The 26,161-nt window shown below is 39.0% G+C and overlaps 6 protein-coding genes across 8 annotated transcripts in view; 1 reads left to right on the forward strand and 5 right to left on the reverse strand.

Moving 5' to 3' along the window:
• Positions 1-1,242, reverse strand: part of LOC146521472 (uncharacterized) — a 63,398-nt gene extending 62,156 nt beyond the window's left edge. The window contains exon 1 of the mRNA XM_085147206.1: positions 489-1,242. The gene's annotated coding sequence lies outside the window, so the exon portion shown is untranslated. The remainder of the gene's footprint in view (positions 1-488) is intronic.
• Positions 1-26,161, forward strand: part of LOC146521463 (programmed cell death 1 ligand 1-like) — a 283,173-nt gene that overhangs the window by 215,493 nt on the left and 41,519 nt on the right. The gene's annotated exons all lie outside the window — the stretch shown is intronic.
• Positions 1-26,161, reverse strand: part of LOC146521475 (butyrophilin subfamily 2 member A1-like) — a 98,401-nt gene that overhangs the window by 5,998 nt on the left and 66,242 nt on the right. The window lies entirely within an intron of this gene.
• On the reverse strand, positions 3,034-10,264 carry LOC146521476 (butyrophilin subfamily 2 member A1-like). Its single transcript, XM_085155333.1, has 4 exons — positions 9,583-10,264; positions 7,518-7,546; positions 7,156-7,462; positions 3,034-6,917 (listed from the first exon to the last, which is right to left on the reverse strand). The coding sequence occupies exons 1-4, from the start codon at positions 9,671-9,673 to the stop codon at positions 6,781-6,783; spliced, it is 564 nt and encodes a 187-aa protein (XP_085011459.1). The 5' UTR covers positions 9,674-10,264; the 3' UTR covers positions 3,034-6,780.
• Positions 19,371-23,769, reverse strand: LOC146521477 (Fc receptor-like protein 5). Its single transcript, XM_085147245.1, has 4 exons — positions 23,685-23,769; positions 20,024-20,314; positions 19,699-19,944; positions 19,371-19,612 (listed from the first exon to the last, which is right to left on the reverse strand). Exons 1-4 carry the CDS (start codon positions 23,767-23,769, stop codon positions 19,389-19,391), a joined length of 846 nt encoding a protein of 281 aa, XP_085003371.1. The 3' UTR covers positions 19,371-19,388.
• The window catches only part of LOC146521478 (V-set domain containing T-cell activation inhibitor 1-like), a 71,438-nt gene continuing 68,640 nt past the window's right edge, over positions 23,364-26,161 (reverse strand). Inside the window, exon 3 of one of the 2 annotated variants that reach the window (XM_085155254.1) lies at positions 23,364-25,976. In XM_085155254.1, coding sequence (XP_085011380.1) covers positions 25,753-25,976 — 224 coding nt within the window. In that variant the 3' untranslated portion in view covers positions 23,364-25,752. The remainder of the gene's footprint in view (positions 25,977-26,161) is intronic. The other variant, XM_085155253.1, reaches the window with a different exon arrangement.

The following is a 26,161-nucleotide window of genomic DNA, read 5'->3' on the forward strand; positions in this document are numbered from 1 at the left end:
AATAAAATGATCTACTGACAGATGAAAAACTGTGAGGTCAGTATGTCCCATCGGTTTTTCAGTAGGTGAAAAGGAAGCTACTGAAGTTTTGTTACAAAGAAGTGAAAAGTTACTCAGATGTAAATATTTGAGAAATTAAAAAAATCAAATCATAAAAAATGTAAAAGTTTAAAATCCCAAAGTAAAGGTGTGTCTGTATCAAACAGCTGCAGACTAAACTAACCTGTATTTTCCTGTCAGCTGTTTTATATCAGACATCTGTGACCTGAGTCAACACTTTCACGCCCACCTTTGTTTGTCCTGTTTGAGCAGCTGCAAGTCCAGACATGTGACAAACAAATACCTCAAATTCAAAGGAAAAGAAAGACGTATACGAATGAGAACCTTTTTCCACTAACACAGATAGATATAGGGAGAAATTCCCACTCCACACTGTCTGTGAAATTACAGAAACTTGGTAAAATCATTACAAGCTCATGAACACTTACTGTTGTTCTGAAGGATCTCTGAAACCCTCAAACACTCTTCTGATCATCAGGATGGAAAAATTAAAATTATCCAGTGAAAGATGTTTTTTAAACTGTTAGGTCCATGTGCCCTGTTGTTGTTATTTGTGAGGTCGAGAGGAACTTCCTTAAAATGTTATCCTCAAAATCAAAAAAGTTTAAAAAATTAAAAATCTGAAAGTAAAGAGACCTCTGTATCAAACAGCCACCAACAAGGAAATGCACCTGTATTTCCTTGTTAACCTGTTTTACAAGACAAATCTGTGTCATCAGCATAACATTCACATTCTCCTTCTTCTTATTGGCTGTTAGCTCATGTGTTTGACGAATCACAGTGAAAGCTCTTTCAGTGATCTTAGTTTGATCCAAACAAAAGAACTGGAAACGACAGCCATACACAGTCCAGCAGCTGCTGTCAGCACATATTAATGATGATGATGATTTTTACTGTCAGGGCTCACAGACGCTCAGCAGTGAAGGTTGTTATATGGTTTTCAAAAGTCAAAGCTGTGTGTTCAGCAGAACTGTGTGGGTGGCAAAGATGCCTGTTTGTGTCTCTGTCAGTATCCTGGACAAACAGGTTCAGCAGTGAGTGTCAGCACATGTTGCTCAGTACAGTTTCGTTTCTTGTCTTATCAATTGTTTCTGTTCATGAACTGTCTGATTAAGTGATTTCATTCCAATCTCAGTGTAGCAAAAAGTCAAAGTCAAATTTGTTTAAATGGCACATTTAAAACAACAGGTGTTGACCGAGGTGCTGTACAATTAAGATAATCAAAAGAAATATAAACATAAGAAGACATAATAAAAAATTCTTGAATGTTGTAGTTTCTGTGTTTTTGAGTCCATCAGGGTCTGCTTGGGTCCAAATCCAGGGACAAAGAGCAGATTCCAGTGATCAGACTGATGCTCTCTCAAAAGACTCCACATCCCAAGGACCTCAACAGCTACAGGCCGGTGGCTCTGACATCCCACCAGATGAAAACCTTGGAGCGGCTGGTCCTGGCTCAGCTTTGGCACCTGGTGAGCTCATCACTGGACCCACATCAGTTTGCCTACCAACCTGGTATTGGAGCGGATGATGCCGTCATTCACCTCCTACATCGTTCCTTCCCTCACCTGGAGCACTGTGAGAATCATGTTCTTTGATTTCTCCAGTGCCTTCAACACCAATCTTCCCACAGTCCTGAAGGACAAGCTGGAGAACTCTGGAGTGGACCATCACCTCACTACATGGATACTGGACTACATCACAGACCGTCCACAGTATATGAGAACTCAGTCAGGGCTGTGTGTCGGACAGGGTCGTCTGCAGTATGGGGGCCCCACAGGGAACGGTTCTGGCTCCATTCCTCTTGACTATCTACACTGCAGACCCACAACTCCACCCATGCTTCTTTCAGAAGTTCTCTGATGACTCTGCAACAGTCGGCCTCATCACTGATGGGAGTACAGAGGACTGACCCAAGACTTTGTGGACTGGTGCCAGCAGAACTACCTCCAGATCAACACTAATACAACCAAGGAGCTGGTGGTAGACCTCTGCAACCACTAAACATCCAAGGTATGGACATTGAGACTGGACAGCTACAGGTACCTTGGTGTTCATCTGAACAATGAACTGGACTGGACTCATAACTCAGACGCCCTCTATAGAAAAGAGACTCACGGTGTGGGACAGAGCAGGCTGTACCTGCTGCTGAGGTCTTTGTGAAGGGCCCACTCCTGAAGACCTTCTATGACTCTGTGGTGGCCTCAGCCACCTCAGCTCTGTTCTGGGATGCCCTCTGGACCCAGTGGAGGTGGTGAGTGACAGGAGAATGGTGGCTAAGCTTTCATCCCTGTTGGACAACATCTCCCACCCCATGCAGGAGACTGACAGCACTGAGCAGCTCCTTCCGTGGCTGCGGCACCCACGATGTGGGACGGAGAGACTTCACAGGTCTTTCCTCCCCACTGCTGTCAGACTCCTCAACAAAGACTTCACAACTGACCAATCACACACATCCACACATGTGCAATAACACTAAGTGTCATTTTTTCTTTCTGTTAACACAGTATTCTATTCTATTATATTTTTTATTCTATTGTATATAGTATCTTATTCTTATCAAGAATCAAGAATGCTAACGTTAACGCGCTGCACTCAAACACACGACTGAGACCGACAGTGATGACATGGCCAGAGCAGATAGACTCAAAAAAACAGAGACACAGAAACAGTTCATTTCTTATTTTTTTTTTAAAAAAGACAAGAACAACACATAAGGAATGTGTGAAGTGTGTGATTCCTTCATCTGGACCGAGATCTCTTAGAAATGTTTCAAGCATATTTTTGAATATATGACAAGAAGAACTGAGGCAATTTTGAAGGTGGTCTAACTAGATACTGCCGAGATGTACCTAAAGTGGCCAAAAGGGTCCATAACCATAAACGTGAACACATATTTGTGGTTATATATTTTAAGGCATTCCGTCTTTGTGAAAACATGTGTGACAGAGTTGGTTGGGTTTTTTTTAAAGAAAGAAAGAAAGAAAAAACTGAGCACCACTCATCCTGTATGATGTCAGAAAATGAGTAGATTGGACCAGGTTGGTATCTGGAATTAGCAGGTGTGAACTAACCTGTAAAGAGAATTTAAAGAAGACAATTTGTGACGTTTCCTCCATATCAGATACAAAAAGGCTGCTGCACCTTCACAAGGTGAAGATTTTAAACTTTCAGTGGTGCAGACTCAGTTTGAGACCCTGTTGTTGCTCTTTAATGTCAGTAGATGGCAGCACTAGAGCAGAGGTTTAATACCAGAAAGGTTGTACAACTAAGATTCATTTTCTCGTTTAATAAGTTTCTAAAAAAAATGAAACTTAAAAAGCGTAAATAAAAATACCACCTAAACTATCATCTGCTCACAGGTGGCGTTACACCTGTTACTGATAATGCTATTATATTTCTGGTAGCAGGATTCACTTCTGGTGGAAACAACCAGCGCTGACTGCTGACAGGACACCTCCAGATATAAACAATATCAATGAAAACACTTATTATAGTCTCATGAATTTAAGTCCATGGAGGTTTGTAGTGTAGCCCACCCTGCATTAAAATCTGTGGGTCAGTGAAGAGAAACACTGAGCATGCGCAGTGGGCCACAGAAGCACTGTTGAGTCTGCTATCGAGGTTTGAACAGTGTTTATAGTCCAGCTCCACCAGAGGGCGCTTTCACACAATCAGATGTGTCTGTGATGCATTTACAGAGTTTTCTTTTGAAGACAATTTCATAATTATGCTTAGAAGAAACTCCAACACATTGTACATAAAGGCAGTTTATTAATAAAGTTTCCTCCAGATCACCAAATCTTGATATGGATCTATTAAAATAAGAGTTTGACTTTGTTATGATCTATTCTGAGTCTCTTTATAAAGTTGCATCCTGTGTTTTTTCTCTTACTTTTTGGAAAGTTGTTGTTAAGCATTTTAACAATGCTTCCGAGGAACAAGTAGAAACCAGCAAGAGTAACAGAGGTATATCCAAGTGCAGATGGAAGATGGAAGGTTCAGCTTTTCCTCAGTGATTCAACCTTGGATAAGGACAAGACTGTCAAACCAGTGTTTGACAGGCCAGTGCACAAAACTGTGTTATTGCTAGAAGCAGAATGAAAGCTAAAATGTAAACATGTGGAGGAGTTTTACTGCCATACTTTTAGTGAATGTATTTTGCTTTGCACTATGCATACTACTTTTTGTCATTGGGTCATTTATTGTGGAAATTCTCATGTACAAACATTTGTACTGCATGTTGGTTCTGCTGGTGCACCTGAGGGAGATGCACGCCCACGTTGATGTATGAGCATGTTAAAGCAGGAGAGGCCAATTTAAGTCAGTGGAAGTTCAAATGTTCTTAAAAGTATCTGCAAAGTTCTCATTTCTACCTCAAAGCATGTTTTGTATGTTATAAAGATCGTTTTATGTCTCTGATTTACCCGTCTTACTTTTTCATTGAATTTTATGTTGTGCTTTAGTTGGAGGTGTAGTTTGTGATGAAGGTGATGCTGTAACAATATCAACCCTAAGATTTTACAACACACATCAAAGCCAACTTCATACCATCAGTAAAAGAACTCTTTACTAACTTGAGAAGAGATGCAGTGATACTCAGAGAGCAGGTTTATGATCAGGTTTAATTTGAGTGTTTTTTTCAGTTCCACCTGTTCTTCATATCTGCTCAGTGATTTGGACTGATTTGATTTCAGCTCAGATAAAATTTGCATGAACTGGTCAGAAAGGTTTTTTGCAGCCACAGAAACTAAATGAGTAAAGACTGAATTAAAGAAAAAAGTTAAAGAAAAACTACTAATGTTTTCAAGACTTTATTAGCAATGAACAAACAAAGTCACAGCAAAAAGAAAAATAATCAATAATGTGGAACCTTGGGCTTGAAATGCTAAAACTGAAGAGTTTCCTTCATGAATGGAAAAGTTCAAAGCTTCACAGGTCAGAGAGGAAACGTCTGACTCTGCAGCGACGTGGTAATAATTTCTCTGTTCTGTTTCATAACACTGTCCATCATAACATTCAGTCACAGCTGATTGGTCGATAATGAACACTGTCAGGCAGACTGTTGATTTTCTGTAACAGCTGATCTCTGCATGAGGATTAATTTGTGTTGTTCACACCTCACAGAACAAGGTTGATCCACAAACTGAAGATAAAACACATTCACTGATTCTGATACTGTAACATACAACACACTGCACTGATGAATAATGAGTGGAAACAAACAAATTATTGTTTGTGATTTCTGCTGACATCAATGATATTGTCTTTGTTTGATAATATGACCTCCTGGAAGTTCAACACATGGTTGAGGCAGAAATGGAAAAATCGTTTTTGTGAATTGAACCTCTTACACTGAAATTTGAGGCTAACCTGAAAGTTAAAATAAATACAGTCACCGATTCAAATACTGTAGTAAAATCATGAGATGATGTAACAGGTCAGAAATCAGACATTTAAAATCAAAACAAAATCTGGACGCGTTTGATGTCTGATTGAAGTTCAGAATCATTCGTTTCTTTGTCTTAAAATCATCCTTCTTCATTTCAGTGACACTGAATTAGGGCTGCACAATTAATCGTTAGAAAATCGCGATCTCAATTCATACTGTGCGATCTCATTTCCAAATGACAGCGATTTAAAAAATAATAAAAAAAAAGATGACGATTGTACCGCATTTTGATCTGGGACATAATCTGCATGAAAACAAGCGCTCACTCTTCCTGCTCAACAAATGACAAGGGCGGAGCCTTATACCACGTGATACAGTAGCCAGCTTGCTGCTAAAATGGGCAAAAACAACGGAGAGCACGTGAAAGATGACGAAGCTGTAAAGGCCAAGAAAGTGGACAGGAGAAAATCCGTCCTTTTGAAGGGTGTTTGTCAACACCCTAGACCAGGGGTGTCGAACTCCAGTCCTCGAGGGCTGGTGTCCTGCAGGTTTTAGATGTCACCCTGGGTCTACACACCTGAATCAAATGATTAGTTCATTAGCAGGCCTCTGGAGAACTTCAAGACATGTTGAGGAGGTAATTTATACATTTAAATCAGCTGTGTTGCATCAAGGACATCTAAAACCTGCAGGACACCGGCCCTCGAGGCCTGGAGTTTGACACCTGTGCCCTAGACAAACACTAGGGTTACACAGTGCCATCCCACAACTATTTTTCTATTGTTGCACTACCTGCTGTATACAGGCAACGGTGGAGACGAAATTGTTTTTATGTTCAGTCTCAACTGTTACGAAGTTGATGTGCAGTTAATGAGTCCAATAAATATTTATATTAGAAAAGAAAATCGTGAGAGAATCGTGATCTCAATTCTAAGCAAAAAAAAAAAAACTTGATTCTCATTTTATGCAAAATTGTGCAGCCCTACACTGAATTTAGAAAAGCATAACAAGACTGAGAGTTCAGCTACATGCTTTGGAACCTTCTTGCATTTTCGATAGATCAAAACAGCAACAATAAGAAGCACAACAGGAACTAACAGATCGATGATGAGTCCAACAGATCCTCCTGTCAGACATTATCTAGCAGTTATACTGTTTTCTGCAGAGGATGACGATGAAACGGTTCATTGTCAAATATTAGAGTGAAATCGTGGATCCTTCTGAAGTGTTGGTGTCTGTTTTCAGATCATTTGTCTTCAGCAGCAGAAGATTCAGACTTCAGACATTTCAGTCTTTGGTTCTGCATTAGAATGATGTGAATCCTGACTCTGTTATTTACGTTGTCTGCAGTTCACAGCAACAACAATAACAACAGCAATAACAAGAAAACCAACAACTATCAGACTAACTATCAGTCCACCATGTCCACTCTTCTTCCCTCCATCCTCTGTGTGTCCTCCTGTCTGACCTGCAGGTGAGAAACAGGTGTGAGGTGTCAGCTGTCAGGTAGGTGATGAGTGAAGAACAGAACAGAATCCATTTCCTCTTCAAACTGCTGTCAGACATTATCTACTGCACTCTGATCACATCACTCAGACCAGCTGCTTTCTACAAAGTCTCATCAACAACATCTTTAGAAACAAACATCAACAACCAGGAAGCAGCTTCACCTCTGATCACACACACACTCAACTCTACTCACTCACCTGGAGGATCAACACTCAGTGTGATGTTGCTGATGAGCTCATTGTTTGTTCCACTCATGGTGACACGACACTCGTATGTCCCATTATCAGCAGTCGTCACATTCTTCAGAATCAAAGACACGTCTCCACCCTTCATCTGTCTGTCCTGCAGATCCACCCGGTTCTTAAAAGATGGATGCTGCTCTTCATGAACAAACTGATCATCTCGGTACAAAAGGACATGTTGTTCTTCCTTCAGGTCAGCTCTGCTCCACTCTACAGCTGTGATGTTGCTGTTTGGAGCTTGACATGGCAGAGTGACGTTCTTCTGTCCAGCTGTGGTGTTTATGTCTGAAACAGAGGAAACAAAATGGAAAGTTGACGTCTGACTGAGCTGTGATGTTTTTCTGGTCTGAAAGAGGAAACAACACAGAGCAGAAAGGTTAAAGGTCAAAGTCCAACTGTTCACTTCTAAAGCAGCCAATCAGAGTGAGGAGCTACAGAGACGGAGATCATTGAGCTCACACATACTTCAGTTTAATTCAGTTTTATTTACATAGCACCAAGTCATAACTTCCTATTAAAAAACACCTGAACAGTCGTGCAGGGCGGGGCCTAACAGACACAATGGCTCAGAGGAAATAAAGATTGAAGTTAAGACAAACTGATAGTTTAGATGTAAATTAGTAGATAATGAGTCATATAGAATTCATTCAGGTTATTGAGGATGTATTGAAAGCCAATGTTGTGATTTGTTGCTATAGAAACAAAACTGAATTGAATCCAAATAAAATGAAGAATCTAAGTTATTCAACACAATTTCCTCATCTGATTGAAAATGCACGTTTGCGAGTTAAACTCTCTGACTTAATCCTTTCTTTTTTCAGAATAGCCAAAGTATCCAGAGTTGTTGCAGTGAGGATGTAACACTGTTAACAAGATACCATGTTGGCACATGAAGAAGATCACAGTGGAGGAATTATATCCTTAAACTTAGTTACAACAGTTTCAAAAAGACATCTACTGTGGTTAAATCTAATCCCCACTGCTGTGTAGGTTATTATTTTACATTTAAATGTTATTTGGAAATAAATGTTAATAATAACAACATTTTTCGTATCTACGTGGATGTAAAAATCACACGTTACACTTCTTTGTCTCTGTGGGCTCTGATCACACCGACATGTTAGGTGCACACAGACTCCACTCAGCCTCGTGTCTCCATCACAAACACGGAAAAACTGAATCAATATGAAAATAAATCTTCAGGAAATGTTGTTAACATGTAAAGCAGACTGATGCTTTTCCTCTCTGTCCCACAGAGTGAATCTCACCTGCACAGACAAACACGAAGAGGCCGACAAACAGCAAAGTCGAGCCGAGCGACGCAGTCACAGCAGACATTTCCGTGTTCTTGAACTCCGACGCTTCGATTCTTCTAAATGTGTCAGGATGGTTTTTATTGAAATAACTGAACCTGAGTTTAAATCCTGACTACGTGAGATTAAATTTAAGGTTTAAATGATCCTGAAAGTCTCTGACTGAGAACAGATCTGACTTTTTAGACACTTGTTCAAACTCAACACGTCCAATTCACCGTCTCTGAAGGAAATAACGTTAGAGCCACGTGCGTTTACGCTGCTGTAGGGTGACCACAAATAAGTGAGTCATACTCTCCTGGTGGCCATGGTAACACGTTATTCATGGTTACATACAATTTTAGACTGATGTGGGCCAAAGCCTAAAACGATGAGCCGGGAGTTTGCTGTTCTCCCCGGTTCAGATATTTGAAGTTTGCACAGCTACATTCTCGCCTGAAAAATTTGTAAAAGTTTATTTTGCAACCCAGAAAGAGTAATAAGAGGGGCACTGAAATTCGGGATTGTCCGAGAAAAAACGGGAGGGTTGGCATGTATTACCTTGCATAGCCTGTAACGTTATTATGATGGACATGTTTTATGAGTGAGCTTGGCTTTAAGTGACTTACAGGTTTCTTTGAAAAATACTTTCTTATATCCAGGTTCTTTTTGCTGCCTCCTCGCAGCGCAGGTTTGCCGCTGCTAAAACTAAACAGAGCTCCCTGAAAGGCTCAGCCAATCACATTGGCCATATTTGTCACATGATATACGACTCCAGTAGAGAACGTAATTTAACTCTTTCTGCTCCGCTCGCTGAATGAGACGTTGACAGATCGCTTTTTTTTAATTATTTCTATCGGTTTTGTTTTTCTTTACGCGAAGAGATCAAATTATTGGTGGGGACATGCCAAATCTACGACCTTGGGAGAACCAGTGAGGGTGTTTGGAGTTTCCTATAAAATATTAGCGCAAAAAAACATAATTTTACCAAACTCACACAAATTCTCATCAACATCTTTAAAAACAAACATCAACAACCAGGAAGCAGCTTCACCTCTGATCACACACACACTCAACTCTACTCACTCACCTGGAGGATCAACAGTCAGGTAGATGATGCTGCTGAGCTTGCATGACTGTTTCATCCAATCGGACCCGACTCTCATATGTTCCAGTGTCATTAATCATCACATTCTTCAGAATCAGAGACACGTCTCCATCCTTCATCTGTCTGAGCTGCAGATCCACTCGGTCCTTAAAAGATGGATGCTGATTGGCTGGTTCAAATCGGCCATCCCGGTACAAAAGGACATTTTCTGGCTCCAGGTCAGCTCTGCTCCACTCTACAGCCCTGGTGTTGGTGTTTGGAGCTCGACACGTCAGAGTGACATTTCGTCTAGACTCAGCTGTGATGTTTTTCTTGTCTGAAAGAGGAAACAACACAAATCAGGGAGGTTAAAGGGATCAAACTGCAACTGTTCACTTCTAAAGCAGCATACAACATAAAGGACAATTATGCTCAAATTCATTACAGTCAATGCAATACGATCACATCATATTCAAAAAGTCATTAAAAATCATCCTTGATAGTTGATGTGAAACTTTCAAAGTGTTCTTCCTCTCATCCATGTTAGGTCCACCCAGACTCCACTCAGCCTCGCGTCTCCTTCACAAACACAGAAAAACTGAATCAATATGAAAATAAATCTTCAGGAAATGTTGTTAACATGTAAAGCAGACTGATGCTTTTCCTCTCTGTCCCACAGAGTGAATCTCACCTGCAGAGACAAACACGAAGAGGCCGACAAACAGCAAAGTCGAGCAGAGCGACGCAGTCACAGCAGACATTTCCGTGTTCTTGAACTCCGACGCTTCGATTCTTCTAAATGTCTCAGGATGTTTTTTTTTTTACTTTCTTTTTATTGTTTTTCTTTAAACACTATACACTATACAACAAAACAACAACAACAACAAAAAGATAAATACAACAAGTAGGATAACAAACAAACAAACAAAAAAACCATGTTGGATCTCTTTGTTTCTACAGTTTGTTACTCAGTCCATTTCTCCCACTTTTTATGGTGTTGATCTTCCTGAGTCCTTATTCTGTAGGTCAATTGTTCCATGGTTTGTATTTCATCTATAATTTTGATCCATCCGTCCTGTGATGGTGGGTCTATCTTGTTCCATTTTCTTGTAATTGCCTTTTTACAGGCAGCAAGCATAATTTTCAATATGTATCTATCTTCTTTCATCACATTTCCCGTAATGACACCAAAGTTTAATAATGTACAAGTCTTAGATACAGCATAACCCAGAATTTTACCTATAACTAAATGAATATCTTCCTAAAATTTTGTAATCTTGGGACAGAACCAGAAACATGGGAATGATTCACATTTCCCTCTCCACAGCCCCTCCAACGCGGTTGTGGTAATGAGGTATGTTTGTTCTTAATTTTGGGTGTTATAAAAAATCTAATTACATTTTTCCAGCAGTGCAGTCTTCAGGCACGTGATGATGTTGTTGACTGCTGTATTTTCTAGGTTTGTGACCATTCCTCATCAGATATGTTCACTCCCAACTCTCTCTGCCACTTCAGTTTTACATATGTTGTTGTACACCCTCTTGCCTCCATTATATGCTCGTAAATTGTAGAGATTACTCTCATTTTTTTTGCTTTGTAAACTTCAGTTATGGTTTTAATTATCGAATTTTTATCCAGATCTACACTATGTTTTACTTCTTTATTAAAAAAGTCCCTAATCTGTAAATATCTGTAGTGATCTTGATTACTTAGGTCATATTTTTGACGGAAACTCATAAAATTCCCATCTTTAATTAGTGTACACATCGCTGTTAATCCAGTAGGAATCCACTGTTTAAATCTTTGGTCCATAGAAGCAGGTGTAAAGTCCTCATCATAGGCTATCCATCGAATTAATCCAAGCTCTTTGTCTAGTTTGTATTTTCGTATCAGGTTAAACCATATTTTAAGCGTAAACTGACTGAATTCAGCTGTTTAATTACTCTCATTGTTTCTTTTCTGTCTCCTATAAGGCTTTGAATTTCTCTTCCTTGTGCTGATTTTTCTAAATTCTTCCATTTGGCTTCATAATCATTGTCACACCAACAAATGATGTACCTGATTTGTGCAGCATAAAAGTATGCCTCAAGATTTGGGAGTGCCAAACCCCCTTATCCTTTCTTATCTGTAGTGTTTCACATTTAATTTTCGGTCTATGACCATTCCATATAAACTTAGATATAATTTTGTCCCATAATCTAAATTGTTTTTCAGGTATATCAACGGGTAGTGACTGAAAAAAGTAGAGAAGTCGGGGTAAGACACATACTTTTATCGTCTCTATTCGAGCACCAACATCTGATGGAAGAGTAGCCCACCTATCCAAATCACTCTTAATTTCCTTATCTAAGTTAACGTAGTTAAGTTTATATAAGTCCTCAACGTTTTGTGATAAGGTTACCCCAAGATATTTCATTTTTGTTGCTCTCCAATTCAAATTATACTTTTGTTTTATGGTTTTGGATGGGAGATAGTTGAATGTTAATATCTGAGTTTTATTCAACTTAAGCTTGTATCCTGAATGAAACCCAAATATCTCGAGTTGCTTAATTAGTATGGGAATACATATGTCGGGATCCTCTAAAAAACAGATCACATCATCTGCAAAAAGTCCTATAATATGTTCCTCATCCCCCACCACCAAAAAACGGCAGATGAGGGGCGCCCGAAGAGTAAACTTTAAGTAAGTACTGAATATTATGTCACTTATTTATGTGCAAATATTTAATAATGAAGAACATTAAAACATTCCTGTTGGCCACATGTCGGCAAAGTTATGTGACATTAGTGACGTTTGTACTAACTTGGTTTTAAAGCCTTTAATTTAAAATATACGCCGTCCAATAGCTGAGCTTAATCTTACAGAGAATGATCAAAGCTCATGTAGAAACAAACAAACAAATGAACAAAAGATTTTCTCCTTCATTTCTGTCAAACAAAGCTGTATGAAACGTTTCCAGCTGTTAGTATCATGGTTGCTAGGCAACCTGGGCAGCGCAACGGAGGCTAGACCGTCCCATTTCACAAGCCTCGCACTTATAGTCCAGCTCCACCAGAGGGCGCTTTCACACAATCAGATGTGTCTGTGATGCATTTACTGAGTTTTCTTTTGATGAGTTTCATCATTATGCTTAGAAGAAACTCCAACACATTGTACATAAAGGCAGTTTATTAATAAAGTTTCCACCAGATCACCAAATCTTGATATAGGTCTATTAAAATAAGAGTTTGACTTTGTTATGATCTATTCTGAGTCTAAATTAAAGATTATATTTTATAATGAATTATGATCCATCATTTAAATGCACATGAAGGTCTTTCTGGGCTTTAAACTATTTTAGAGTTTATCCCTGTCCATAAAATGAGTTACCATAAAATCTGTAATGTTTGATAAGCAGATGACTCTCAGCTTTACTTGTCTGAAGTTATTTAACCATCAGTTTTTGGAAATGGTCATTTGCTTCCAGATTCCTTCAGACTGGATAAAGATAGATGTCAAAGATGCTCTCTTTATGACCCCTGAAAGATAACCAGCTATCAAACTGCACAGTAACTAAGTTCCATGTCTGCTTTTGATCTGTGGCTGAGATTTAGTTTGTTATTTGCACTGAAGAAGACTGAAGTGTGTTTGTGTTCACCACAACAACTCACGTTTTCCATCAGACGTCTTTGTGAAACCCACAGAAGCACACGAGAAGATCAAGTGAGACCAACGTTTATTGAACCTGCAGAGAAACCAGATCACTGCTCTTTTTCTGCATCTTTATATAAAATAAAAACCTCTCCATTTGAATGTTCTGCCCCTCAGTGAGGGTAACTTTATGTGGAGAACACAGATAATATATACTAGTGTGTTTTACAGTCAATTTGTGGACCAGTTAGAGAACAGCAGCTGTATTCCAGAGGTTGGACTGGTGGACCACTTCAGTGATTAGATGACATTTGGCTCTGCCAAAAAAAACAAAAAACACAGGAGGAGAATATGAGCACAAAGCCAAGCTTCATTCTTCTGTTTATATACAGCAAAGAATGAGGACATGTCAGTGAACGCATCACAGTTAAAATAATTTAACGTTCTGCTTTTGATCATGTAACGTATTTAACTTTTTGACATATTTTCTGCTGGTGTGTCATAACACACAGCATCTGCATAGACATGCAGTGTTGTTTTCATACATTTTAACCACAAGATAAAAATAAACGAATTAACATTCAATTAAATTGCACCATTTTAAGACAGTTTACTAGCACCAGAATATTTACTCACTGCAAAAACTCAAAATCTCACCAAGTATATTTGTCTCATTTCTAGTCAGAAATATCTCTTTACACTTAAAATAAGACACATTAGGCTAAAGAGTAACAATTCAGTAAGACACAGTGGGATGCAAAGGTTTGGGCAGGCTTGTTAATAGTCGTTGTTTTCCTGTAAAAATCGTTCGTTGTTACAATAAAAAATGTCAGTTAAATATATCATATAGGAGACACACACAGTGATATTTGAGAAGTGAAGTTAAGTGTTTGGATTTACAGAAAGTGTTTAATTATTGTTTAAACAAAATTAGGCAGGTGAATAAATTTGGACACTGTTGTCATTTTATTGATTCCAAAACCTTTAGGACTGATTATTAGAACTCAAATTGGCTCAGTGACCCCTGACCTACATACACAGGTGAATACAATAATGAGAAAGAGAGAAATTTAAGGGTGTTAACTGTAAGTTTCCCTCCTCTTTTAATTTTCTCTGAAGAGTAGCAACATGGGGTCTCAAAACAACTCAAATGACCTGAAGACAAAGATTGTTCACCATCATGGTTTAGGGGAAGGATAAAGAAAGCTGTCTCAGAAATTCAAGCTGTCTGTTTCCACAGTTTGGAACATATTGAGAAAATAGAAGACCACAGGCTCAGTTCAAGTTAAGGCTCGAAGTGACAGACCAAGAAAAATCTGGGATAGACAGAAGCGACGAATGGTGAGAACAGTCAGAGTCGATCCACAGACCAGCACCAAAGACCTACGACATCATCTTGCAGCAGATGGAGTCACTGTGCATCGTTCAACCATTCGCACTTTATGGAGCTGCTGCATGCGAGAGTGATGCAGAGGAAGCCTTTTCTCCACCCACAGCACAAACAGAGCCGCTAAAGCACATTTGGACAAGCCGGCTTCATTCTGGAATAAGGTGCTGTGGACTGATGAAACTAAAATTTAGTTATTTGGGCATAACAAGGGGAGTTATGCATGGAGGATAAAGAACACAGCATTCCAAGAAAAACACCTGCTACCTACAGTGAAATATGGTGGTGGTTCCATCATGTTGTGTGGCTGTGTGGCCAGTGCAGAGACTGGGAATCTTGTCAAAGTTGAGGGACACATGGATTCCACTCAGTATCAGCAGATTCTGGAGACCAACGTCCAGGAATCAGTGACAAAGCTGAAGCTGTGCCGGGGCTGGATCTTTCAACAAGACAAAGACCCGAAACACTGCTGAAAATCCACTAAGGCATTCATGCAGAGGAACAAGTACAACGTTCTGGAACGGTCACCTCAGTCACCAGACCTGAATATTATTGAAAATCTGTGGTGTGAGTTAAAGAGAGCTGTCCATGCTCAGAAGCCATCAAACCTGAATGAACTAGAGATGTTTTGTAAAGAGGAATGGTCCAAAATACCTTCAACCACAATCCAGACTCTCATTGGAACCTACAGGAAGCATTTAGAGGCTGTAATTTCTGCAAAAGGCAGATCAACTAAATACTGATTTCATTTCCTTTTTTGTCATGCCCAAATTTATGCACCTGCCTGAATTTGTTTAAATAATTATTGCACACTTTCTGTAAATCCAATAAACTTCATTTCACTTCTGCAATATCACTGTGTGTCTCCTATATGATATATTTAACTGACATTTTCACTGTAACAACCAACAATTTATATGGGAAAATAATGACTATTAACAAGGCTGCCAAACTTTTGAATCCCACTGTATATTAACTTGTTTTAAGACAGTGAATCTAGTGAATTTCAACCTAAAATATCTTGTATTAAGTGAAAAAATCTGCCATGGAAACAAGTGAATATTCTCTAGTTTCTCTCTAGTTTCAAGATTCACTGTCTTGAAACAAGTTTCTGTATCTTACAGAAATGTTGCTGTAGCTGATTGTGTCTTATTTTAAGTGTAATTAGATAATTTTGACTTGAACATTTCCCAGCTTCAAAATCCAGAAAAGAACTGTTCTGTTTCCTCTGGATGGCTAAAGGTTACTACAGAGCATTTTGTAATAACTTCTGCTTTGAATGGCCTGTTATGGTCTATTTGATTAAGGCAGAGTATAATATAATTGTATGAACTTCATAATGAAAATCATCCTCCAATCTCTAACATATAACATGCTGATACTGTTTTCTTGAAAAATGCAAAGTATGTTTATCTGGAATAATTTCAACAATTAGGGCCGGAGTGTAAGAGTGAGTTATTAATTCCCTTCTCTCTTTTTTTTTTGGATGCTTTGGGAAGTTGTTTTTTGAATGACTCCATTTATACAGGAAGGCATTCTCAGGTGTCACTGGAAAGGTTTGTTGACCTTGTTATCTACAGCACTTATGTCAGAAATAATCATGTGAGTTAGGCTGGAGTACTAGTGCTGAATTATTAATGAGGGGAAGATGTCAGTTTAAACAGTAAAAAGAAGCAGTGGCAAAGTGATTACATGCTTTGCAGTTCAATCAGCTTCAGTTTCAACTTTTTTGATTCACAGGCTTCCAGATAAAGGTTTATAAGTGTGAAGTGAGCTTTTATCTGGTAAAGAGCATGAGTCATAACGTGTTGTTGTTTTCAGCTTAGGTTAGCATGATGGCTGGAAAAAAGGGTGAGCAGCTAGCTTGTCTCTGTCCATAGTCAACAATAAGGAGCTGAACCTGGGCCTTCTTGTTCTGATGGTTGTTTTCAGTTCTTCAGTTCTCACTGCTGAGTAGATCACAGCTGAATCACACTCTGAGAATAAAACATATTAGATTACTGCATTATTTGTTTATCATGATGCTCTGTGAAGAGATTAACTGATCATTTTTATAAACCACAGCAGCTTTTCAGTGTTCTTAACACCTCGACTGTGACACAGCTTTGACAATAGAGAAGTGGGGGTGTTTCTGTGGAAAAGAAAACTGGACGACCACAAAGCTCCTGCTTTCAGTGCAGATTGACTCTCTTTACTATAGAGCACATAGCAAACACGTGTCGCAGCCTGAACACTATTGTAAAAATTAAATCTACTTTGGCTGAATTTCTGTGTGCAGGATTTAGAGAAATGCTTTTTCAGTTCATGTCTCCATGTTGTTGGAGATGTGTTTTTAAATTGAACAGCTCTGTGTTGAAACACCTGCAGCTGACATGTTTCTTTCTATCAGAAACAGGATGCTGGACGACTGCAGAGCTGTTAGCTTCAGTTAACCACAGACCACAAACACACAGTCCAGCTCACAGTGAACAACACTCAGTGAGTACAGAGTGAAAGACTAAGTTTGCACATTTTAGTTAAGGTGAATTCATAACAAAAGTATAAAGTGAAATATGGGATTTCAGGTTTTAATTGCATTAAATCAGGAAACTATTTGTTTTACTGTAACAACAATCCACATTTTTACATTTCTGATGATCCCTCACATCCTCATAATGCATCACATCATTAAAGTCCGCAACAGTCATTGTGAACTTAGTATGAAGTTCCTATCAACATACGAATCTCAGTCTGAGACATTTGAAGAGGAAATATTCTCATCGATAAAACGATACATATAATGTGTACTGCTATGAAAACATCTCCTACCTTTCCCTTTCAAATTTTTTAGACATTTCTTCTTTCCCTTTTTTATCATACAGGTAGAAAATATTTTTAAAATCCAAAATATTGCTTTAATGCTCGTTGTCTTCCAATCAGTGAATTGCCTCCATACTGTGGTGTTTGTGTGTCCCAGTCATCCCACAGACTGTGTTGTCAAGGACTGTTAGGGTTTCCTAAGACTGACTGGACCAGAGTGTGTGTTCAGACAAAGAGCGATTCAGATGACCCCTATAAGAAGCAATAAACCAAGGGACTAGTTTACCCTTCCTGGGATTGGTTTACTAGGGCCCACCCTGGAGCCAAGCCTGTGAGGATGCTTCAGGGAGCACCTGGTGGCCATGAGGGCCAGCTTCAAGATATGTGTCATTTTTCCTGTCAGTCCTCCACCCACAGGAGCTGCTATATGGGCCAGGTCTAATGTGTGGTGCAGTGAAGTGTGGCTGTATACTCAGCTATTAACCCTTTAAGACCTACCATAGAACCAAGTCCGCCAGAGCTTATATTATATTTTTACATGCTGTAGAGCCATTTTTGGGAGCATTTCAAGTTGATATACATCAATACAACCATTACAGCCAACATTTTAATAATATGTCTGCATTAAGTGCATAGTAATTACATACATTGCAAAAAAGTGCAATAAACTACAAAAAAAATGTTTTAACATATATTTCTAGTTAGAGAAATTTAAGAGGCTTATCCCTCAAAACTGTAAATACAAAAAAGTTGCACAAAATAGTTTCCCACCACAGGAAATTTATTTTAAGTGTCTTCATGGTTTTATTTTTGAAATACACCAATTTTTATACACTGCAGGAAAAATAAATAAATATTATAATGCAAATTTGCAAAAAAGCAGCATATGCATCAAAATAAACTATTTCCAGCAGTGCAATATGAGTCCTAAGCATCCCAGAAACGACACAGAAAGTCATAAAGTCAAACACAACTTTTAAAAACACCAGTATAGGCTCATGAGGCCCTGATTGGTAAAAAACTACATTTCCGCGAAAATTACGTCACTTCCGGTTTCGGGCAGGTCATGGCGGACATGCGATAGTTCCCGCTTATGGATATAGGAATTGTTACGAACAGCTGATCGGATCGGTAAAGCCTGTTTCTGGAATATTATGTTTTTGTTGCTGCAAGTGCTTTTTATGCAGTTTTTGCAAAGCTATATGTGGAAGGAAACTGTGACCTAGCACAAGCTGATGGCATAAGATGTAAGTACAACTCCTCCGATTTCATATGCAAAAAAAATTATTGCGCTAGCTCACGTGGTTGCAGAGCTACCGGGATTTAAAAATAGTTACGCAAAACAGAGCGTGCAGCTCCGACCGGCTTTAAAGGGTTAAGTTTTGAAACTGGGACATGTAACTTCACCTCTTGGAATATTGTCCAATGCTACAACCAATTCAGTCCATGTAAAACAGTCTGAATAGCTCAGTCTATTGCAATCTGTGACAAAGAGCCCTTTGGGTCTTTTGTCACAGATGCTCTTCATAACTGAGGGCTTCATCAGGTGGTGTACTCATGCTCGCTCAGGAGCAGTTCACAGCCAAGAGGGGAATAAGAATTAGCACCTCTAAGTCTGAGGCCATGGTACTCCGGTAAGGAGGATGAGTTCTTGCCCCAAATGGAAGAATTTAAGTCTTTTTTACGAGTGGTGGGAGAGGGTTAAACTACTATTATGATATCCAAAGATGTCTTAGAATATTTACAAAGATTGTGACATAATAAAGTTTGAAACACTGCATTACCTTGAGTTATTCTGATTGGTTGTTGCTGATACTTGGATATGTTGATGACACTGCACGTGATGTCAGTGATGATGTCATCTTCTCCATTACCTTGATCCAATAAAAATTAAACATTAATATAGATTATGTAAACAGAGATTACATGTAAGAAAGTTGTTACTGTGATCATGATGAATGTGAACTTTCTACTAAACAGACTTATGAAAGATCAGGAAGTCTGAGTCTCACCTTCAGGTTTCCTGTGAACACATCGTCTCACCAGCAGAACCAGTAACACCAGTAGAACCACAACACAGACTGATCCAACACATGACAACACAGAGAGAACAGAAGGAGAGAATGATGGAGGAATAGTGATGGAGATGGAACCAGGTGGAGGTGTGGAGGTAGGTGGAGGTGTGGAGGTAGGTGGAGGTGTGGTGGTGTTTCTCTCTAAAATAAAGCAAACACAGTCATGAAGTTGTCGTCACATTGTGAATGTTGAAAGCTGCAGAAACACAGACAGGTGAGTGTGTCACCTGTGACAGTGATCCAGCTGGATGGAGACTCTCCATGACCGCTGATGTCACACTTGTAGAGGCCTTCATCAGACCTGGAAACATGCTGGATGGTCATGTGACCTGTAGGCTGCTTCCTGATGAGGGAGCCATCTTTATAGAAAGCAGCTGGGAGGTTGGAGGGAGTGGTCTTTGTTTTACAGAGCAGAGTGACGTCATCTCCCTCCATCACAGGGAGGACAGGACTCTGCAGGATCACTGATCCACCTCAACACAGAGACAAACTACAGCATTTCATCCATTTACACACAGCTTCATCAACACTAACTCCACACACTCAGCTTACCAGTGACTGTCAGGTTAACCATGTTACTGATGGGACCCTCTCTGGACTCACACCAGTATACTCCAGTGTCCCATGGGAAAAAATTAATGTTACAGGAAGAACCAACTGCCTCCCCCCACCCATCTCCACACTGACTCCTCTGTTGTTTGCTTGTGTTTCTCCTCAGAGTCCATCCAGCAGAGCTGTCGTCCTCCTCACAGCTCAGAGTCACAAACTCTCCTCTAAAGAACTGAGAGCTGCTGGGACTCACAGTCAGACGAGCTGTGAGGGTTAAAATGAAAAACCGATGATCTGTTTATGTTATCATGTTTTGCTTAATCAGTTGTCTCATCAGTTTTATATCTGAGATCCATTCTGGAAGCATCAACCCAAGTTAAAAGCAATAAGAATAAACACAAATAGTTTAAGTTTGCAATACATAAAACCATTAATAACAGAGGATTACCAGCAGGTAACATAAGTAAAAATAAGTACAACAATTTCCTCAGCAAATATATTTCTAAAGTTGCTACTGACACCAGATGTGGGTGACAAACGATCCACACGCAAAGAAATCAAACTGTAGAAATCAATAAATTGTGTGTAATAATGAGAAATGACACAGGAAAGGGAGAGAGAGGTTGAAAGGCATGAGCAGTCATGAAACCAGCTGAAATCTATAAATAATTAGAAAGCAATCCTGCCAGTTAGTGCAAATTAATATCAGCTGATTCACTTCCAATTTGTGTCTCATTATCATTAATAAGACGCATATTGATGAGACACATTATCATGTCTCATGATGATTAAAACCAATGAATAGTTCTTATGCAGTGTTTGTTTTTGTACTATTTCTGTATCGCTTGTTCTTAGGTTTTGGTCTCTATGCTCCTCATCTTACTCTGTCTCTGAGTTCTGTCAGTGTATTTCCTGTTTTATTTTGAAGGTCCGTATCTGATGTTAGTGTATCCAGTTTGCATCCTCCCTGTCTCATCATGTTCGTTAAGTTCAGCTGTGTCCCTTCAACCCCACACGACTGCCGTCACAGCTGTGACAGGCGCACTCGTGTAATTGAAGGAAGGACGAATGGAAAAATGTACAGAGCCATTCTTGATAAAAAATCTACCAGAGTGATGAAGATGAAGCGAGGGTCAACAGAGTCAAGCAAGACAATGATTGGAAAAACACACCCAAGGAAACTCAGCTGGTTTCACAAAAACAACATAAAGCTGCTAGAATGGTTCAGCCAATCACCTGAATCCAACTGAAAAATGATGGAAAGAATCCCAAAAGGTTGATTTTGTTCATCTGAGCATAATGTTTTCAGGGGGGGAAACTTTTTGTAACTCATTCAAGTGATTTTTTCAATATAAGCTGACTGCAGGTTTATAAACAGTACATTTGCATAATGAGTGAAATTAGCACCACTAAAGGAACAATGGGCTGGGGGGTCAGTTTCTTGATCATTAATATGCAAATTCTCATGACCATTGATCAACAACCACTGATCAATAACCATGAGTCCCATTCACAGAGAGTTGGGGAATGGCTGCAATCACAGCATTGTAAGATGGCGAAAGATGTACCCTTAGGCCCCCTCCTCGATTCAGAGATGGTCTTTCCCTTTTCACGTAAATGGCCTCCTTTTCCATTTGGTTTTCCCAATGTATACATTTTGGCACATAACAGCGTACACTATGTTCCTTTGTTTGTGTCGGAGGACCCGATCCACAAAGAGTTGAATTTAGGATGAGAGGTATTGTTTTTATATTTTTTATATGCAGTTTCTTAAGTACAGGTGTTATAAAAGCTGATCTGAAAGGTGAAGGAAAACTGAATAATATCAGTTATTATGGTGAACACAGGGGAAGTTTTAAGAGGGTCAAACTGAATTTTTGAATAAGGTTAGAAATTGTAGAAACAGCGAAAAGTTTCAGATTTGAAAGTATGCAAGTGAACAGGTCTGAGGGAAGTGGTGAAGGCAATGAGTAGCAGGTGTTAGTGGTTAGATGTTGGTGAAACTTGTCAACTTTAGTGTTTAAAATTTACACTGATATATTAAATGATAAATAGAACAGGATTACAGATGAGATGACAGAAGAAGGTTACTGACCTTGATTTGTTGTGCAGCTCAGCAGTGAGATCAGAACTAAAGAGAAATGACACTCAGGTTGATTTGAGGTGAACATAAAGAACAACTCCACACAAACAGCTGACAAACTCACAACCATACTGGAAAATAAATAAATAATAAATAAATAATAATAATAAATAAAACTGGAAAAATGTGTAAAACTAAAAAACAAAAACAGAACCATGTATCCATTCACACCTGCAGCCACTTTAGAATCATCAGTTAGTCTAACTTGTCTTTGGACTGTGAGAGGAAACCTACACAGACACTAACCACTGCACATCTGTCACACCTCTACTTTTTAATTTACATATTTTTAAAATTCTGTTTTTATTAACATGTCTTGAGGTTTATCTTACAGTTATTGACAAGTAATGATGTAATTTTGTACTGTTCTCACAGTTTATATCTTGAAAGCAGCTTTTTCTGTGCATTGACTTTAATGTGAGTATAAATTATCAACTATTTTTAAAGTCATGTGTCCACTGTGCAGCTGTGTTGATATAATGAGTGAATGATTTGATCTTCTCACTGCCTGCTGTGTTTCCTCGACTCCTGAGCAAAGATAAAGAGTCAGTTCAGACCTGCAGTTGGTCCTCGTGGTGTTTTGAACTTGAATTCAGCCTGATTTGTTTTTCATGTCTTCTCCTCCATCATCAGTTATCAGGAGAGCAGACAGTCAAAGTACAAGAATTCAAACAAACACAGAGATTCTACTTACAGAGCAGACACAGCACAGATGTTTCCTTCATCGTCCTTCTCACTCATTTGAGCTTTTTTTCATTTCTCTCACTGACACCAAGTAAAGCCCGCCCTCTTCCTCTGAGCACCAGCTTTGCTATTGGTTGAAATACAGCGAGTGGGAGACTGACTTTTTTGTCTAAAGATAGAAGTGAATACAATTATTTACATATACTGTTCACCAGTGAAAAACCTGAAGTGTATTTTTTTAATGATTTGAATTAAAAACACTGACTTAGATCTGACACACAACACCAAGAGATGACGAGTTTATCCAGAAGAAATAAGTGTTTTAAAATAATCAAATTACGTTTAATAACTGCAACGTTACATTAATCCTCCCACACGCGTTGTTTATGGCCACTAGAGGGCGATGTTTGACTTTCATTTCACATTCTTTTACAGGTCGTTATAATAAATAAATAAATAATAAATATAATAATATATAATATATATATAATAATAAATAAATAAATAGCCTGAAATGGCCTTATTTTCTTTCAATCTTAATACAGATTACATTCATTTGTTCATGTGAATGTAGGTTTGTTGTGTGTCTGTTCAGCACAATAGTAAAAGAAACTATGGAGATCTCTACACTGTGTAGTCTAGAGATGAGAGAACAAAATATTGTTGTTGTCTTATTTAAAGAAAAAAGAAGTTAAATAGACCAAAACTCATCACAGTTATATTAATGCTGTTTTGTCGTCACACAAATACTGTATTTTATCTAAAAGTGTTACTACCATGTGTAGTGATTCATACACATGCACATTATTGTTGTGCTCCAGTACTTAAAGACCTTACCACTAATGATGACATCATCAGGTGGAAGTGATAGTCGGATTCGGACCTGCATGATGCCCACCCCCTGGTGGTGACATTGCGTCATTGCGCCAAGGACCAACCTGCTGCAATTGTTAATGGACACACAGGTTCACCAGTTGTTTCTTCATAAAGACGTCCAGAATCCACAGACATTAAAGTTCGTGTTTGGAAAAGTGACACAAGGAGGGAGAAACAATAAAACAATAAGGAACTGTGTTAAGCCTGACAACAACAGCACCACAGCTTAGCAAGAAGGGAATGAATGCAGTAATGTTCACAATTCATTACTCAAGCCAAGTTAAAAGGAGATTTTGCATGAAGTAATAAGTGCATTTCTGCCGGAGGTTTCTTCCTGTTAAAAGGGAGTTTTTCCTTCCCACTGTCGCCAAAGTGCTGCTCATAGGGGGTCATATGATTGTTGGGTTTTTCTCTGTATGTATTATTGTAGGGTCTACTGTACAATATAAAGCGCCTTGAGGTGACTGTTGTTGTGATTTGGTGCTATATAAATAAAATTGAGAGAGAGAGGTTTGTATGACCTTCATCTGAAACCAAACAAAACAACCTCAAAACAACAACAAATCATATGTTATTATATTCTTATTGTCAGCAGTGAAGATTTAAACCAGTTTCAATTGTATTAACATTACAATGAGCGCCTGTCTCTGAGTGTGGTTTTCCATGGAGATTATGCTAGTTTGCTTCATAATAATCAGTTCTCACATGTAAATTGTGCGATCATTTTCAAAATTAAACATTTTGCGTTCAGTTTTTCAGTCACTACAGATCTGATGATTTGTCACCTCTGACTACAGATTATTCCAACAATCTATTTGATTTTTATTGATTTAGTCAAACTGGATCATTCCACTCACAGCTTTCCAGGGACACACTGATTGTTTCATATATGACCACTAGAGGGAGAAAATTGTCTTTAAGTACTTCTTGAATACAAGCAGGTCATCAGTGATGCTTCCATAGTTTATTACAGTAAATGAGAGGCTCAGGTTGAGCTGTTCCTATTAAAATGGATGTATTTCATTCATTTGTCAATAAATCGTACCTTCACTTTAACATGCATGAATGTGGGTGTTGAAGAGTGTCAAGAGTGTCCAACAGGGCACAAAGTAATCCACACACTATAACATGCAAGCTAGTGAGGGAAGCTACGAATTGGCATGCAAACAATACAGCTGAACCTAATTAAACATGAGGCAACAGGGAGGAAGCAAAACAGAATACATGGGCATGAGGCTCATTTATGTTGGAAGTGATAGCAGAGCTGTATGTTTGAATTGTTTCTGAAATCTCTCAGTCAGATAATAGTAAATCATGTTTAGGTGGAGACTAGCGAGCTAACTCTCTGCTAACTTCTAACTCTGTTAAATTTAATAAATTCTGTTTTCATAGATGCCTGGATGTTAAAGTTAATTGTTACACCTGGTAAAGCAGCAACGCTGATCATTTTATTAAAGATGAATTTAGACAGTTTTTAACTCACAAGGATGCTGCAGTGTTCATTTGACTTTTGGGAGCTGAAGCAGAGTTTGGACCCGTAAACAGCGAATGACATCAGACTTACACCAGGTCTGTATGGTTTACTGACGATACATAAACAGGTCATCATTTTATATAGGTGTCTGTATGATCAACAAAGTTTCTGCCTCAATCCTCAGCTCTGAACACCACACGTTGGATTTTGTCGAGAAGGTGAGAGAATCATTATGAAGGCAGAGGAAACCGTGGTCTCGTGCGATGTTACATCCGTCTTCACTTGCATCCCAGTCACTGAAGCGTTGGAGGTAGTTTGTAAGAAATGTAGGTACAGCAGCTCTCAACAGACAAACATTGTGGAGTGATCATTTAACCAAATGATCTACAACATGTAATGCGTTAATATTGAGGTATTAAATCATGTTATTTGTACTTCACAGTGAAACAGTTTTTTGTTCTTTGTGCTTTACCAACAGAACCACAAGAGCAGAAGAAGACCCAGTGAGACCAAAGTTTATTGATCAGATCGCTGCTGTGGTGATAGCAGCAGGTTTCACACCTCCGGCTGGTTGTCCGCCTCAGTGAGGCGACTCTTGCTTCTTTTAAATCTCCAGAGTGCCGCAAAACCAAGAACGGCGACACCGACAGCAGCAGCAACTACGGCAGGAACGACTTTCAGGTTGGTTGAAGTTTCCACCTCGGATGTGTCAACCACATCTCTCTGTGCCTCTTCTTCTTTCACACCATCCAGCTCCCACGCACTTTCATGTGTTTCACCTGCAGAGAAAACAGCAGCTGTCAGAGCAAAGTCCTTTACACACCAGCACAGCAGGAAACTAACAGGTGTGAGTTCTGCAAGTGAACAGCTTCGGTTTCTGAACAGTTTCACCTTAGACACAGAAAACATCTAAACATCAAGGCGGCTGTGGGTGAAGCGTTTTAGCTCAGCACCTATTGGATGT

The sequence above is a fragment of the Neolamprologus multifasciatus genome, chromosome 3, assembly GCF_963576455.1.
Source record: "Neolamprologus multifasciatus chromosome 3, fNeoMul1.2, whole genome shotgun sequence".
Lineage (NCBI taxonomy): Eukaryota > Metazoa > Chordata > Actinopteri > Cichliformes > Cichlidae > Neolamprologus > Neolamprologus multifasciatus.

Coding starts and splice junctions, on each gene's coding strand:
- LOC146521477 (XM_085147245.1), bottom strand. CDS start 23,769: ATGACGCAATGTCACCACCAGGGGGTGGGCATCATGCAGGTCCGAATC. Junction 20,315..23,684: donor TGATGATGTCATCATTAGTG/GTAAGGTCTTTA, acceptor TAACATAAACAG/ATCATCGGTTTTTCATTTTA. Junction 19,613..19,698: donor CAGCTGGATCACTGTCACAG/GTGACACACTCA, acceptor GCTTTATTTTAG/AGAGAAACACCACCACACCT.
- LOC146521476 (XM_085155333.1), bottom strand. CDS start 9,673: ATGACACTGGAACATATGAGAGTCGGGTCCGATTGGATGAAACAGTCA. Junction 7,547..9,582: donor CCTGACTGTTGATCCTCCAG/GTGAGTGAGTAG, acceptor TTCCTCTTTCAG/ACCAGAAAAACATCACAGCT. Junction 6,918..7,155: donor ACTGAGTGTTGATCCTCCAG/GTGAGTGAGTAG, acceptor TCTCACCTGCAG/GTCAGACAGGAGGACACACA.